Here is a 15,142-nt window from a genome sequence, read left to right as displayed (position 1 = left end):
ACCTTGACAAGACACTCTCCCCCCTTGACCTATTAAATTGCATGCACCGGTTGCTTCCTATAGGGCTGCTGCTCAGCGCTACACTGCAAGTGGTTTTTATTTTAAAAAGCACTAGAGCACTGGTTTGAACAAACAAAAAACCCCACTATATAAAGAATCACATATTTTGCAAACAGATCTAAGTACAACAAATAAAAACCCTATCCGTAAAAAGCTGAACTGACCAGATTCTTCAGTATAAGGAAGCAGCAAACATATTTATCTTCCCGTGTACACTTTGGCTAGCCAAACTTGTATCTTCCTGCATTTTTAAAATACTATCAGGCCATAGATATTGTATTCTATTGTGAACTCACTTGATGTGAAAAGGCCAGTCCCATCATAGGGACCTTCAAGGTGTCCATCACCACAGGAGGAGGGGTCTGAAAATATGCCTTAGTGACAGTAAAAACAAACTGTGCACGGACACAGACACACAGAGGAAACAAGGAAGGAAGAAAGAAAAGGACTTGAGAGAAGAACTGAAAAGAGTTGGATGAACTGAACAATAATGAGGAGAGTCTATGTCCAGAGCAGCCAGAAAGCTTCATGCATGGTAAAATTCTCAGGACTGCCAGAAACTCAATTTGTAAAGGAGCCAGTCAGTCTTGCAGTGAGCCACACCCCAACACAACCAGCACTAGAGACACTCAGACATAAAGCAATTGCCAAAATCTCCATTCCATAGTTTACAAGGACTGCTAGTCAGTTCGGGAAGGCTAGGCTAAGGGACTATCAGGAACAGCTGAGATGGATATTGATTTGAACAGATCTGAGTTGTATATATTTTGATGGTTTCCCCTTCATATGTAGCTAATCTTCCAAAACGAAATTCTGAGGGGCAAGGCGTGACTGTGCAGCAACCAATCCATGGGACCCTGACCCACATTGAGGCCTCTGGGCACTATCATGTTCCAAATCATTTTTATACCAGAATAGAACAATTGGAGTAGTGTCTTAAGTGGAAAATGGCAAACTGTAGCATTAAAAATGGTCTAGCAAAGGGTGCCTGATGTGAGAGGGCTGGGCATGGGGATCCCCTGTGCCTCTGCACCAGCTCTGGCTCCCAGCTCCCTGGCAGCACAGTTCCACCAATCCTGTGTCTACCCCCTCCCACTCACCCACACAGGTCTCTGCATATGCCTAGCTGAGATTCAGCATCAAAGGGTGTCTGGGTGTCCCTTCCACTCAGTAGGGATGTGGGATGCAGCTGTAGGGAGGACACAATCTGTATGTAGAGGGTCCACTGCGCACACAGATCTCAGTACATCATCTGGGCCATTAGGTGTTTATATAAACATATATAAAGAGGGTTTGTCTTTTTTCAATATATGTTTTCCCTAATAGTGCCTTTTTAAATGCTGCCTTTGGTCAGGAAGGTTGACAATTGCTTTACCTCTGATCATATTGTGTAAATGATAAATCGTGGAGCAGTGTTAGTCACCAATCCTCAAAGCACTGATGGTTTCATAGAGTTTTCCTCCAAGATTAGAAAGCTTCATGCCCTCCAGAAAGATGCCAGGTGGCAATTTATTTATCACCATAGTTATGTAATTAACTCTGGCTATGAGCAGACTGACAGAGGGAGCAGTGGAAATTTCCTCATGTGTATTAAAGTGTATATGTATTAACACCATGTATTGAAAGGCAGAGAGGATGGGGCTCAGGCCACAAATAATTCTCTTGTGCTGGACATCAAACAACCAACAGCTTTACTCAGACTTACCGTGAGCACTCCCTGGCTGATTCAACGCTGCTGGGTGCACCAGTCATCAAAATATCAGTGAGGCACAAGAGAGGCCTCCTGAGAAGGTTTTATTGCTAAATTTATCAAATTAAATACATTTACTAATAGTTTATCAAATTGATCCTCTTGAGGCAATACATGACTCCAAAGCAAACTCATTCCAGTGAGTACAACATTCTCAAACTGCATGTCACTGTCACCCACAGTAACACAGACACAAGATCTCTAGTCCCTTTTTTAAAGTTCACCACAGCTACTCGATTATAGACTCAGACTCTAAGGTCAGAAGGGACCAATATGATCTAGTCTGATCTCCTGCACAATGCAGGCCACAGAACCTCACCCACCCACTCTTGTAAGAAACCTCTAACCTACGACTGAGTTATTAAAGTCCTCAAATCATAGTTTAAAGACTTTAAGGTATAGAGAATCCACCAGCAAGTGAGCCATGTCCTCATGCTACAGAGGAAGATGAAAACCCCCCAGAATCTTTGCCATATTTGGGGCCGGGAAGGAATTTTCCCCGAGGGCAGATTGGCAATCAGTTAAACCCTGAGCATGTGGGCAAGACTCACTAGCCAGACACCCAAGAAAGAATTCTCTTTAATAACTCAGAATCCACCCCATCTAACATCCCTTCACAGGCCATTGGCATATCTACCACTAGTAGTCAAAGATCAGTCAATTGCCAGACTAGGCTGTCCCATCATACCATCCCCTCCATACATTTGTCAAGCTCAGTTTTGAAGCCAACTAGGTTTTTTGCCCCCACTGCTCCCCTGGGAAGGCTATTCCAGAATTTCACTCCTCTGATGGTTAGAAACCTGAGTCTAATTTCAAGTCTAAACTTCCTGATGGCCAGTTTATATCATTGGTTCTTGTGTCCTCATTGGCACTGAACTTAAATATCTCCTCTCCCTTCCTGGTATTTATCCCTCTGATGTATTTATAGGCAGTAGTCGTATCTCCCCTCAACCTTCTTTTGATTAGGCTAAACAAGCCAAGCTCTTTGAGTCTCCTCTCATAAGGCAGGTTTTCCATTCCGCGGTTGATCCTAGTAGCCCTTCTCTGCACCTGTTCCAGTTTGAATTCATCTTTCTTAAACATGGGAGATCAGAACTGCACACAGTATTCCAGATGAGGTTTCACCAGCACCTTGTATAACAGTACTAACACCTCCCTATCTCTACTGGAAATACATAGTCTGATGCATCCAAGGACCGCATTAACTTTTTTCACGATCACATCACATTGGCGGCTTATAGTCATCCTGTGATCAATCAATATGCCCAAGTCCTTCTCCTCCTTTGTCACTTCCAACTGATGCATCCCCAGCTTATAGCTGTTAGCCCCTAAATGCACGACCTTGCACTTTCCACTATTAAATTTCATCCTATTTCTATTACTCCAATTTACAAGGTCACCAGATCTTCCTTGTATGATATTGTGATCCTTCTCTGTATTGACAATACATCCCAACTTTGTGTCATCCGCAAACTTTATTAGCACATTCCCATTTTTTGTGCCAAGGTCAGTAATAAAAAGCTTAAATAAGATTGGTCCCAAGACTGATCTCTGAGGAACTCCACTAGTAACCTGCCTCTAGCCTGATAGTTCACCTTTCAGTATGACCTTTTGTAGTCTCCCCTTTAACCAGTTCTTTATCCACCTTTCAATTTTCATATTAATCCCCATCTTTTCCAATTTAACTAATAATTTCCCATGTGGAATTGTATCAAATGCCTTAGTGAAATCTAGGTAAATTAGATCCACTGTATTCCCTTTGTCTAAAAAATCTGTTATCTTCTCAAAAAAGGAGATCAAGTTGGTCTGGCATGCTCTACCTTTTGTAAAGCCATGTTGTATTTTATCCCAATTACCATATCGATATCCTTAACTACTTTCTCTTTCAAGATATTTCCCAAAACCTTGCATACTACTGAGGTCAAACTAACAGGCCTGTAGTTATCCAGATCACCTTTCCCCCCCCTTTCTTAAAAATATGAACTATGTTAGCAATTCTCCAGTCATATGGTACATCCCCCGAGTTTATACATTCATTAAAAATCCTTGCTAATGGGCTTGCAATTTCATGTGCTAGTTCCTTTAATATTCTTGGGAGGCCGGATAATCTCCATCCGATTTAGTCCCATTAAGCTGTTCAAGTTTGGTTTCTACCTTGGATGTGGTAATTTCTACCTCCATAGCCTCATTCCCATTAGCCACCCTACCACTATCCCCAAGAGGATCATTAGCCTCACTAAAAACAGAGGCAAAGTATTTGTTGAGATATTCAGCCATGCCTAGATCATCTTTAACCTCCACCCCATCCTCAGTGCTTAGCGGTCCCACTTCTTTCCTTCTATTTATATGGCTATAGAACCTTTTACTAGTGGTTTTAATTCCCTTTGCAAGGTCCAACTCTACTTGGCTTTTGGCCTTTCTCACTTTCTCTCTACATGTTCTGACCTCCAAGATGTAGCTTTCCTTGGTGATCGCTCCCATCTGCACTCCGTGTAGGCTTTCTGCTTTCTCTTAATCACCTATCTGAGATGCTTACTCATCCAGCTTGGTCTACAACTCTTACCTATTAATTTTTTCCCCTTCCTTTGGATGCAGGCTTCAGATAGTTCCCACAACTTTGACTTGAAGTAATTCCAAGCCTCCTCCACCTTTTAGATCCATGAGTTCTTTCAGTCCAGTCCACTTCCCCAACTAATTCCCTTAATTTTTTAAAGTTAGCCCATTTGAAGTCAAAGACCTTAGTCACAGATCTATTTTTCTTTATCCTTCCATTTAGTTTGAACTGAATTAGCTCATGGTCGCTCAAACCAAGGTTGTCTCCTACATCCAGTTCTTCTATGGAGGTCCTCACTACTCACCAACACCAAATCTAAAATGGCATCCCCTCCTGTTGGTTCAGTAACAATTTGGTGAAGGAATCTGTCAGCTATCACATCCAGGAAAATCTGGTCCCTATTATTACTACTAGCACTTGTCCTCCAGTCTATATCTGAGAAGTTAAAGTGTCCCATAATCACAGTTCCCAGTAGTATTTACTTCATTTAAAGCCTTAAAGAGATCTCTATCCATGTCCAAATCAGATCCCGGTGGTCTCTCGCACACCACAAGCACTATCCCAGGGTAAACTCTAGTAGTTTTCTTCCCCATGTGGACAATTAAACTGAATGTTCTTGAATTTTTTAAGTTACAGAAGAACAGATAATCTGACCAAGCTTTAATTAGAGAGCTATAGAAATTAGAGACAGAAAAAAGAGTGAAATTAGTTGAAAAGGAGGAAGAAGACTATGCAAGAAATGTTGACGTTGTTTCCATGTGCAGGGTTCAAAAAGGACCCATTTTCCATTTTTTGCATAGTTTCCAGAGATATTTTAAATGAAAAATTTCACGCAAGTTTTTCCATGTATTGAAAACTGTGTTTGTGGTAAGAAAACGCAGATTTCAATAAACAAAATGGATAAAAAATTTTAAAGGTCTCAGAAAATTTTGCAAAACAAAAGTTTAATAGATATTTTTCATGAATACTTTAAAACATGATGAAATTTTCTACTCACTACAAGGTTTTTTCAACTAGCTCTAGAAAAGACCTACTAGGTCCCATATAATTCATACCAAGGATCAATGCAGAACTGTTCCCCATCAGGTAGTTGCTAATGTTTGTTCAGTCTAGTTTTAAATGCTCCTAGTATTAGAATTTTCATCCCTTTCCTGGAATAGATCCACAGCCTAGGAAGCTGCAGACAAGGTAAGCACTCTCCTGACATTCCTGAGTGTTCTCCTCCTAATTCCAACTTATTATACTGCCTAGCCTTCTGAGTTCATTCATCTTTGTGGTGTTTAGCCCCTGAACATATCTGTAGACTGCTGTGTTCCCCTTCAATCATCGCTTAGCCCAGCTACATGATCTAGTTCTTTGAATCTTTCCTCATAAATCAGTCCCTTCTGTTCCCTGGAGTCTTGTTGGAATTAGCATTCACCTGGATTTTACAAAGAGAGGAGCAATATCTGGGCAATACATTTGTGTAAGTAAACAAATTTTAATTACAGAGACGGAACACACAGTACACTGCTGTTAAACTGCTCACCTACTACGTCAGAGGACATGTATTGAGTTGCACTAAAGGGAATTAATTGTTCAACTTGCCTTTGGGGCTGAAGGAGCCCATTTTCTCCTACCTGGGATGGAGGGGAGGTGGAGAAAGAGGTTGTGCACACTTCCTGGGAGTCTTCCACTGATGGGTATGCTGCCCCATTGTCCTCACCGGTCGTTCTAGAGCAGCAAGAAGAGATAAAAAAATAATGAAAAGTATTAATAGATTCCAAGGCTAGAAGGGACCTTTGTGATCATCCAGCTTATTGAGTGAGACTCAGATGTTGCAGGAGGACCAAATGTTTTTGGGTGGAGTTGAAAGAAGAATTACGAAGGAGCTCTGACACTTTCTTTGGCAGGGCTGAAGAGAACACTGTCAGAAGTTTTAAGTCCTTCTGGCTTTGAACTTTTCAAAGGTTCTCCCTGGAGAAGAAAGAGGTATTTCGTCCGCCATCTGGTTTCTTTTTCCAAGAGAAAAAAAGTTTTGACATATGGACCAAACACACGCAGCTTTGGTGTTGGCAGAACCACTGGTACCAATACCAAATATTATGCCATTTCTCTTTAGATTATCATCACTGGAATTTTAGAGAAGGCAAACTTCATGCATTTATTTAATCCATTCTTACTTACACATGTACCTTACTGTTTATGGAAAATCTCTACCCTGTGGGCTTTCCCACACAGACACCCACCTATGCAAATTCCTATAGATGCATGCTTCCACGACACCAAGTTGTGTACCAAGTGTCTTGCATGATAACAGATACACTTTTCATTCTGTACAATATGTAATCAGATAACTTCATCACTGACACAAAGGAGATTGCACCTTGACTGCTAAATAACCCAGAATGCTACAGCAAGGAGTTAGGACCACTGAGAATCCTCTGCAGCTACTTGCACTCAAACCTCTAAACCTGAGGGAGGTGCCTTTCCTCATGTGCTCCATTTCTAATAAAAGTGACACTGGTCCTACAGTCCTCCTCTACGCCCAGTCAGCAGGTGCTACAGAAGGCTCTGTACTTGGGCATAAGAATGCCTTCATTTACAGCCTGTGACCATACACACGGTTTCCTCACCTGTAATTGCAGGGGTGCATGGGTGAGGAGCTGGGGTAGGGACGGTCCACAAAGTGATCAATGATAATCCCCATGATAGGTGGGGTCCTCTCAAACTGCCTGTAATGCAACAAGCAAATGGAGTTATTGGTAATACTGGCTTGCCCTCTCTACTGCGTCCCCACTCACTGCACCGAAAGAGTCCCTTATATCTGTTAATGGGGACCAGAGCATCGCCACAATCCAACCCTGCAATTCCAAGCATGAACCAGTGACACGATGTTCTGGAATTTGGCTCAGGGCTACCAAATACTCCCCCTCTGCAATACCTTGGGGATCCATTTGGATGTTTAATTTGGAAATACATAAACTGGAATGAGGAAATGTAAGGGAGAGATTTAATGGCTTTGGGAATGAGTGAGGGAATGTTGTTTTCTTGGAAAATGCTTTTTGGGCTGACCACATTTCCTCACCTGGTTGACATGAAGGCCAGGTTGATTCTGTAAGCACATGACAGAGTGATGGTGCCCAATGGGGTACCCACTGTCCCAACACGAACTGTCTGGAAACCTAAAGGGATAGAAAAGTAGTTATCAGTTTCACTAACTTCTTATGATGGTCATAAAGGTTGAGTATTTCTATTCCATATACCCAGTCTGGATTACATCTTTCTGAACTCTGTTTCATTAATCCTTCCATTACGAGCTCTGAACAAACACTAACAGGAAAGGGAAACAGCAGCTATATGCTGTCTTACGATAGATGACTTACTGTCACCCTCATCAGCTGTGCCCCCTGCTATTCCAGTCCTAGTCCCACAAAGATTTTTGCTGATGCCCCTCTGTCCTGAATGGCATCACCAGCTGCTTTTCCAGTCCTAAATTTTACAGATTTACCTCAGTTCTGCTATTTCAGTCCTGGACTGCTAGAATAGAAGTGACCATTACTGTGAACTCCATCAGAGTTCTACGGGTAGGCCTCTCTGGACAGTTATGGCGTAAGTCACTCGGGCTCCTCATGCAAGGGTTAGGGTTACCATACGTAGGGGGTCCACGGGCTGTACATAAAAGCCTCAGGCTGGTAGGATTCCCTGGGCAAGGGTTAATGATAGGCCTCTCCAGGCCAGAGTTAGGCCTGGTGTCAATAGGGCTTCCCAGCCTAGGGTTAGTGTTTCTAAGGGTAGGGATCAACAGGCTAGGATTATGCCTAGAGTCAGTAGGTCTTGCTGGACTAGGATTAAGGTTATTAAGGGTAGGCCTCTCCAGGCTAGGCTTATGGCCTAGGGTTTACAGTTTAGGGCTTTCTGTCATAGGGTTAGCGTTACTAATGGTAGGGCTTTGAACTCTGGGCTAGTAAGGATTCTCGGGCTAGGGTTAGCGTTACTAGGGCATAGCCGTCATTTTATAACATCCCATATAGATAAAGCATTATAGAAATCACATGTGAACTACAGGCCTAGTCTCCTTATAACAGTAGGATACTATTACAAGACTTGTCAATTTGGAAGAGAGCCCAGCTAGTTTATGTCCATTGCCCATCCATACCTTCTCCCAAGCCGCTCAGCTGAACTTCCCCAAAGTATATCCTATGGGGGAAAGAAGAGAGACAGTATATCAGACACAATCTCTCAGGAGGCATAAAACTAAATAAATTTATGCTCCTTATTAAAGCTACAAGGAGTGGAAGGATCAGAGCCATCTTTCCTCTTTAGAAGAAGGTACATTGCACTTGGTAAATTGTGTTAGGAATGGCCAGAAAGCCTGTTCCCAAAGAGTCCACCAGCCAAATGGCTAATTACATCCCCTCAGAAGGGCACAAACCATATTGTCTGAGGAAGGAAAAGGAAAAGACAGCAGCAACATCAGTTGTAAGCTGGGAGAGGAAAGAACAGATACTTAGACATATCAGAATCCCATTTCCTATTTAAAACAGGATTTCTTTTTTTAAAAATTCCCACCACCTGGCTCAGAGACAAGTCTACAGATCCATGCAAAAGTGCGACTCAGAACTGATTTGGGATTCCAGACAGGGGTAGCTACCTATTCTGAGTCCTAGCATTGGTGCTTATCTTGCTAATATACAGGATACTAACTTGGTGTGATGGGGTGTTCACACCACACGAGCCCTGAAGAGGTTAAGGTGGCTCAGAAGGGGCCAATTAACCTTACTAGCTGCACCTGGAGAGATAATCAAGCTTGACTGATAAGCACTAATTGAAGTTGAAGCCCATCTGAGCAGAAGCAGGTGGGGCTTGTAAAAAGCCATGAAACTGAAGGGGGCTAGGTGGGCCAGCCGGCTGGCCAGCCAGCCAGCATCTGGCAGAAGACCGTAAGCTTGGGCTGCAGAAGCAGTCTGGGCAGAGGGCTGTGGGTGTCCTTGGTCCCTAGCTGAAAGGAGGCTGAATATTGAAACTGACAATGGAAATAGAGGGAGAAAAAGAGAATATCTCCTTGGACTATGAAAAAGAAGCAGTAGGAGACAAAAAATAGTCTCAGAATAGGAAACAGAAAAAAAGACTTGATATATCAAGATTTAAGAGGGAATGCACAGAAATGAAAAACAAAAGCAGGATAAAAGTCAACATTTCATAATTGTCAAATCAGTGACAGGAAATGCTAACCCCCTGAAAATGGTGAAATGGATAAAGAAAAGTGTTGGTGACATATAAAGAGCTAAAAGAATTCAGGGTGGAGAGCTATTAACCGAATGTACACATAAGGAACAAGCTGCAAAATTTTTAAAATCTGTAACCATAGAGAAAATGAAAATTACTTCTCAATTGCCTAAATTCTTGACAGAAGCAAGAGGGGTTATGTAGGGAGCGCCCCAGGACTGTCTGAGGATGATATAAAAAAAGAGTACGGGCAAAGACAAAAAGTTTGGTTTGTTAAACAGCTACTTACTAGAAGAGAGGGAGAAAATGGGCCATCTATGGCTCTGTGCATAATACTTAAAGTGGGACACTTCTGGAGAGGATCCAAATGGGGGAATCAATATTTCTGGATTAAACCATATATTTTCTCCCTGGCCATGAGGTGCTATAATTGTTAAAGGTTTGAACATGTGGCAGCCATTTCTAAAGGAACAACGAGGGACAGTAAAGTGAAGGAAATCACTCGAATGATAACTGTGTAGAAGGAACAGAACCTAAATGCAACAATTGCAAGGGAAAACACAGTGCAGAATATAACAGATGTGCAATAGCAAAACAAGTTAGCGAAATACAAATAATTAAAATAATTAAAAAAGCATCATATGTGCAAGCTATGAAAAAAGATACCCAAATGCAGAAAATAGAAAAAGAAAAATACTCATGTAAGAGAGAAGATGTGCGGGGCAGCAGAACACATCTCTGGTCAGGAGGAGAATAGGAGAGGAATGAAAGATGATGTATTGCTTGTTTATAGCATTCATTATAGAAATAATTGCATCTTGCTGATTGGGGGGTAAAATAAAAAGATTAAAGTCATAGCAAAAGCAGCAGAAAAATAAGATAGACAACCTCTTAATTGATTGCATTCTTGCAATTTTAAATGAAGGCAATAATTCAACTGAAATAACATGGTTTTAATGATCCTTAGTAGGAATGTGTATAGGTTAATAATGCATGGACAGGAATTTAAGAAAGCCATCTTTGAAATGGGATAAAACCTGATGTAATGTGTGTGCAAGAAATGTGGGTAATAAAATAAAAGCGTTCAATCTACCAAGGTATGATATATGCCAGAGGGATCAAAAGGCTATCAGCGGAGGAGGGGTCTGTATATTTATAAAAGAGGGACTTAATTACATCAAAATGGATATGCAGAAACCAAGGTTTGAATATACAGTAATGCTATAGAGATTCCCATGCAGAACAGAAGCGCTTACATACAGAATTGTTTCTAATCCATATAAAAAATTAGTTATTTTAGAATTAGAAAAAACTAGTCAATGTCAAAAAAACATTCATAATTTGCAGAGATTGACCGTCACTCTGAGCACACAGAAGTAATAAAACTGACCTAAACGGTAAATGCTTAGAATAATTTGATGTGCATAACGTGGTAGTATCGAATACAGGAACACCTACTACATTTAACTCAATGGATGGATCCTTTTTGGTTTTAGATTTGTGAACTATAACAAATACATAGCTATTAAATGCAATTGGGAAATTCATAAAGATGACAGAACGGGAAGTGATCACTTCTGTATGCTTACTGAGTACCAAAGCCAAGGAAATGTAGAAACCACACACACACAAAAAGAGCTCCTACCTGGAATTTCCAAAAACCTAATTGGGGCCTTTTCAAATGCAATGAATATTTATGTAGTAACTGAACAAGTGACAATTTAGGAGAATTGAATAACTTAATAAAAGGAATTACAGCAGCAACTGATCTGGCCATCATTGTCCCGACCCAGAAATCCGGATCGCTGGTGTAATGAAGATTGCAAATTAGCAATCGAAGAAAAAAATAAGGCATACAAGCAAGCAAAACACACAATGAATAGTAAAAGATGAAAAAAAATTGGAGAAATTTCTATGGGAAATTGAACAAAGATTCAAAGCTTTCAGAAATATATAAGCAAATGTAAAGAAAGAATGGAATTCAAAGTAAATGTATACCTGATTTTATTGTAAACAATGAAATTGAGGACTCCAACTTAGCAAAGGCAGAGATTTTAGCAAAAGAATTCCAATAGATCAGTAGTGATATGAATCAAAGCAATGAGTTTTGTAAGGAAAAAGGAGGTTTACTAAGGAAAATTGAACAATTAAATGGCTGGAGAGAATATAATGAATGATATGTTAATAAAAATTTTTAGTATGCAGGAGCTTATTGCAGCCATTAGAGAAATGAAAAATACAGCTCCAGGTAAAGATAATGTAAGTAATGAAATGCTCCCACACTTGTCAGAAGGGAGTTTGGAGATTCTATTGTAGTTATATAATGACAAATGGGGAAAAGGACTGCTGCCATTATAATGGAAACAAGCATTGAGGACACTAGTTAGGAAACCAGGCAAGGTATATACAAAACCTAATACTTATGGGTCTATTGCCCTCATATTATGTGTGGGGAAAATAATGGAAAAACTGATAAACTTAAGACTAGTGGAATACTTGGAGAAAATGATGATAGAATTGAGGTACAAAGTAGTTTCAGCACAGGAAGATGTACAGTTGACCAAATAGGTGAGACTAGAACTGGAGGTATAAAAACTCTATAACAGTCTTCCTGGACACTGAATAAGCACATGATATGCTATGAAGGGAATGCCTCATATATAGAAATAGCCAAAATTGGAATAAAACAAAAACAAAAAAAACCCTTTTGATGGATAAAGGACTTTTTAAGGGACAAACCAAGACAAGTGAAAGTGGGAAAAGCTTTATCCAAAACCTAGAAGCTTACAAATGGAACTCCACAAGGATTATTATTAGCCTATTTTGTTTTCCATTATGGTAAGTGACCTCCTGGGAAGTGTGCAGATGGAAATAGGTATTTCAGACAACTGTGCTATATGGACTAAGCATAAAAGACTTAATGTAGTCATTGAAAAGAAAAATGAGGCACTCCAGAGAATTTCCAAGTGGGGAAAATAATTGGGGATTTAAATTCTCACATTAAAAAAAACTAAGGAAATGCTTTTAATCTGGAAGAAAATTAAGGAAGACGGACTTCTTTATGGTGAAAAAAATCAGTTAGTTCAAAAGTTTATGTTCCTAGGAGTAGTGTTTGATAATAAATTAACTGGGAAAGGTCACATAGATATCATACAAAAATGTAAAAGTAGGATGAACTTATTAAAAAGCATAGCTGGAAACAAATGGGACACAGATAAGAAAGTAACGACGATAATGTATAGAGTATTGGTAAGGCGGATGCCAAGCTTTTGGTTCAGCCTCAAAAACAACTCTCAAACGCCTGCAACTATTCCAGGCCTAAGCTCTGCGATTGGCATGTGGTGCACTGACAATCTCAGTTTGTGCTGCAAATAGCCACTGCAGAAGCACTTATAAATCTAAGCATGACACTATTAGATCTAACTTTTGGGGCAAAGGTAAAAGGGAATCATGAAGACAGAAGTATATGTCAGATTTATGGAGGATTGCTGGGACCTTAGCAGACAAAATTATATGGATTGCCACAGACTTCCTCATACTATCAGAGTCCAAATGGGTAAAGGAGATATGTAAAAAAAATAAAAGAAAAATTGAGAGAACTAAACATTTTTAATCATGAGAAATCAAATTACAGCTGAACAGTTATTCCCTATTTGTGGATTTGGAATTCTATGAAAAAAAACCTGAGAGAATAAACCCCCCTACACATTATGACCAATTAAATTTCTGAATTTATGAAAAATGGGGCCAGCTTTGCCAAGTTGATACAGACGGATCAAAAGATGACAGTATATGCAGAAAGGAAACAGCCTTCTGCATTCCTAGTTCTGGAATCCAGAAATCTAAAAGGCAGTCAAATTATGTGACCATTCTGACAGCTGAATTAATGGGGATAATGTTGGCACTGGCCTGGATAGGAGATGCGTGACCGGCTGCAGCTGCAATTTTATCTGATACCTTGTCAGGCATTGTGACAATCAGAACAGAGACTTTGGAAAACAGAAGTGACACAGTAAGTGAAATAAAGTTCTTAACTATGGAAATAGTGCAAGCAGATCTCTGTGTAACAATAGCATGGATTCTGATGCAAATCAAAATACCTGGAAATGAGATGGCTGACAGAGCAGCAAAACAAGCTTTAAAAATGAGGAAGCAGATATTAAAAAACCCTTAAGTAGATGAGAATTTAAAAGTGTGGTCATGAAGGAGCTTGCAAAGGAATGGCAAAAACTATGGGTCAAGGAAACAAAAGGACAAAGGTTTTTAAAAAAAAAAAAAAAAAAAAAAAATCAAAGATAATACTATACTCCATAGTCATGATAAAGTGGAGAAGTCATTTTTAGAGTGTTAGCAGGTCATTGTGCCTTAAATAATAAGTTAACCTTATTAAAAAGGCAAAGACGGGCTGTGTAATGTGGGAAAACCAAAGAAACTATAGATCACGTTCCATGGCATTGTGGGCAATATTCTATGGAAAACGTTTCTTCATGAAAATTGAGTTGGCTTGGAATCAAAGATTTTGCTCTAAAGGGACTAGTGAGAATGCCAGGGAAACGGAAGAGTGCACGCACGCACGCACGTACGCACGCAGTTTTCTTAAGGCTACTAGACTGAATGAAAGAATACGGGGTGGAGGGTGGCTAAAATGAATGAAGAAAGTGGCAGTCATAGCCTTGTATGATGAGGCTCCTGTGCAAAAAACAAAGACAAAGAAGGGGGCCGCAGGGAGAGAGTCTACAGTTGCTCTCTGGGCACAGAGAGATCTGTAGGAGGAAACCTGTAAGAGAGAGAAAGCCCTGGGATCCTGTCCCTGATGGAAGGGGTTTACCCAGAGGAGTTGTGGGGAAGAAAGCCTGTGGAAGGCAGAGTAGAAAGCATCCCAGGGAAAGAGCAGTGAGGGTTGAGACTGTGTAGACCTCAGCTGCTGATTACAGGGTCCCTACACTGAAACCTGGAGTAGTGTGTGGGCCCGGGGTTCCCCTACTAGCCACTGGGAAGTGGCAAAGGACTGGTGATGGTGGCATCTGGACATTTGGTGCAGCGAAATGCTGGTACATCGGAAGGAGAAAACTATACAGTGACCTGGCTGGAGGGCTGAGTCACAAAGAAAGAACACCCTAAGTCCTGGAAAATGAGAGGGGCTGCAGGGCAAGTGAGTGGCAGAAGGGAGCACTAGATCAGAGGAGAGCCAATCCCCAGACCCAACCACAAGAAGGCACCCCTAGAGATGAGTGAACAGCGTTACATATGGGTTGTGAAGACAGCCACTCTGTTAGCTGCACATTAGAGAAACAAGCAATATGGGCAAGAAATTGAGAAGAGATGGGAATTTTATTAAACCTCACACTTTCTGTGTCAATCATGATAACAAACCTGGGACTTTGCAGTAGCTTCAACTCATCATCCCACTCTATACCAACCACTTCCTGAGGTTAAAGAGAATGGGATTAGGCTAGCAACCATTCTACCTCAAGCTGTGAGCCCATAAGATAAGCAGGGTTGAGTCTGATTAGTATTTGGGTGGGAGACCTACAGAAAAATCCTAGGAAGTGGCATAGGAAGTCATCTTC

The 15,142-nt window shown here is 40.7% G+C and overlaps 1 protein-coding gene across 5 annotated transcripts in view; it reads right to left on the bottom strand.

The window, feature by feature from the left end:
* ATG13 (autophagy related 13) overlaps nt 1-15,142 on the bottom strand; it is a 46,576-nt gene that overhangs the window by 15,837 nt on the left and 15,597 nt on the right. For 2 of the 5 annotated variants that reach the window (XM_067557651.1, XM_067557653.1), the window contains exons 7-10: nt 8,503-8,543; nt 7,432-7,528; nt 6,980-7,078; nt 5,984-6,077 (exon numbers count right to left, since the gene is read on the bottom strand). In XM_067557651.1, the coding sequence (XP_067413752.1) occupies nt 5,984-6,077; nt 6,980-7,078; nt 7,432-7,528; nt 8,503-8,543 (331 nt within the window). Of the gene's footprint in view, nt 1-356; nt 456-5,983; nt 6,078-6,979; nt 7,079-7,431; nt 7,529-8,502; nt 8,544-15,142 lie in introns of all 5 variants that reach the window. The other 3 variants (XM_067557652.1, XM_067557655.1, XM_067557656.1) reach the window with 2 other exon arrangements.

Source organism: Emydura macquarii, unplaced genomic scaffold, assembly GCF_026122565.2.
Source record: "Emydura macquarii macquarii isolate MOO-44397 ecotype Brisbane River unplaced genomic scaffold, CSIRO-AGI_Emac_v2 contig_1876, whole genome shotgun sequence".
NCBI classification, from domain to species: domain Eukaryota; kingdom Metazoa; phylum Chordata; order Testudines; family Chelidae; genus Emydura; species Emydura macquarii.
The sequence above is the reverse complement of the archived record's forward strand: the minus strand, read 5'-3'. Positions and strand labels throughout refer to the sequence as shown.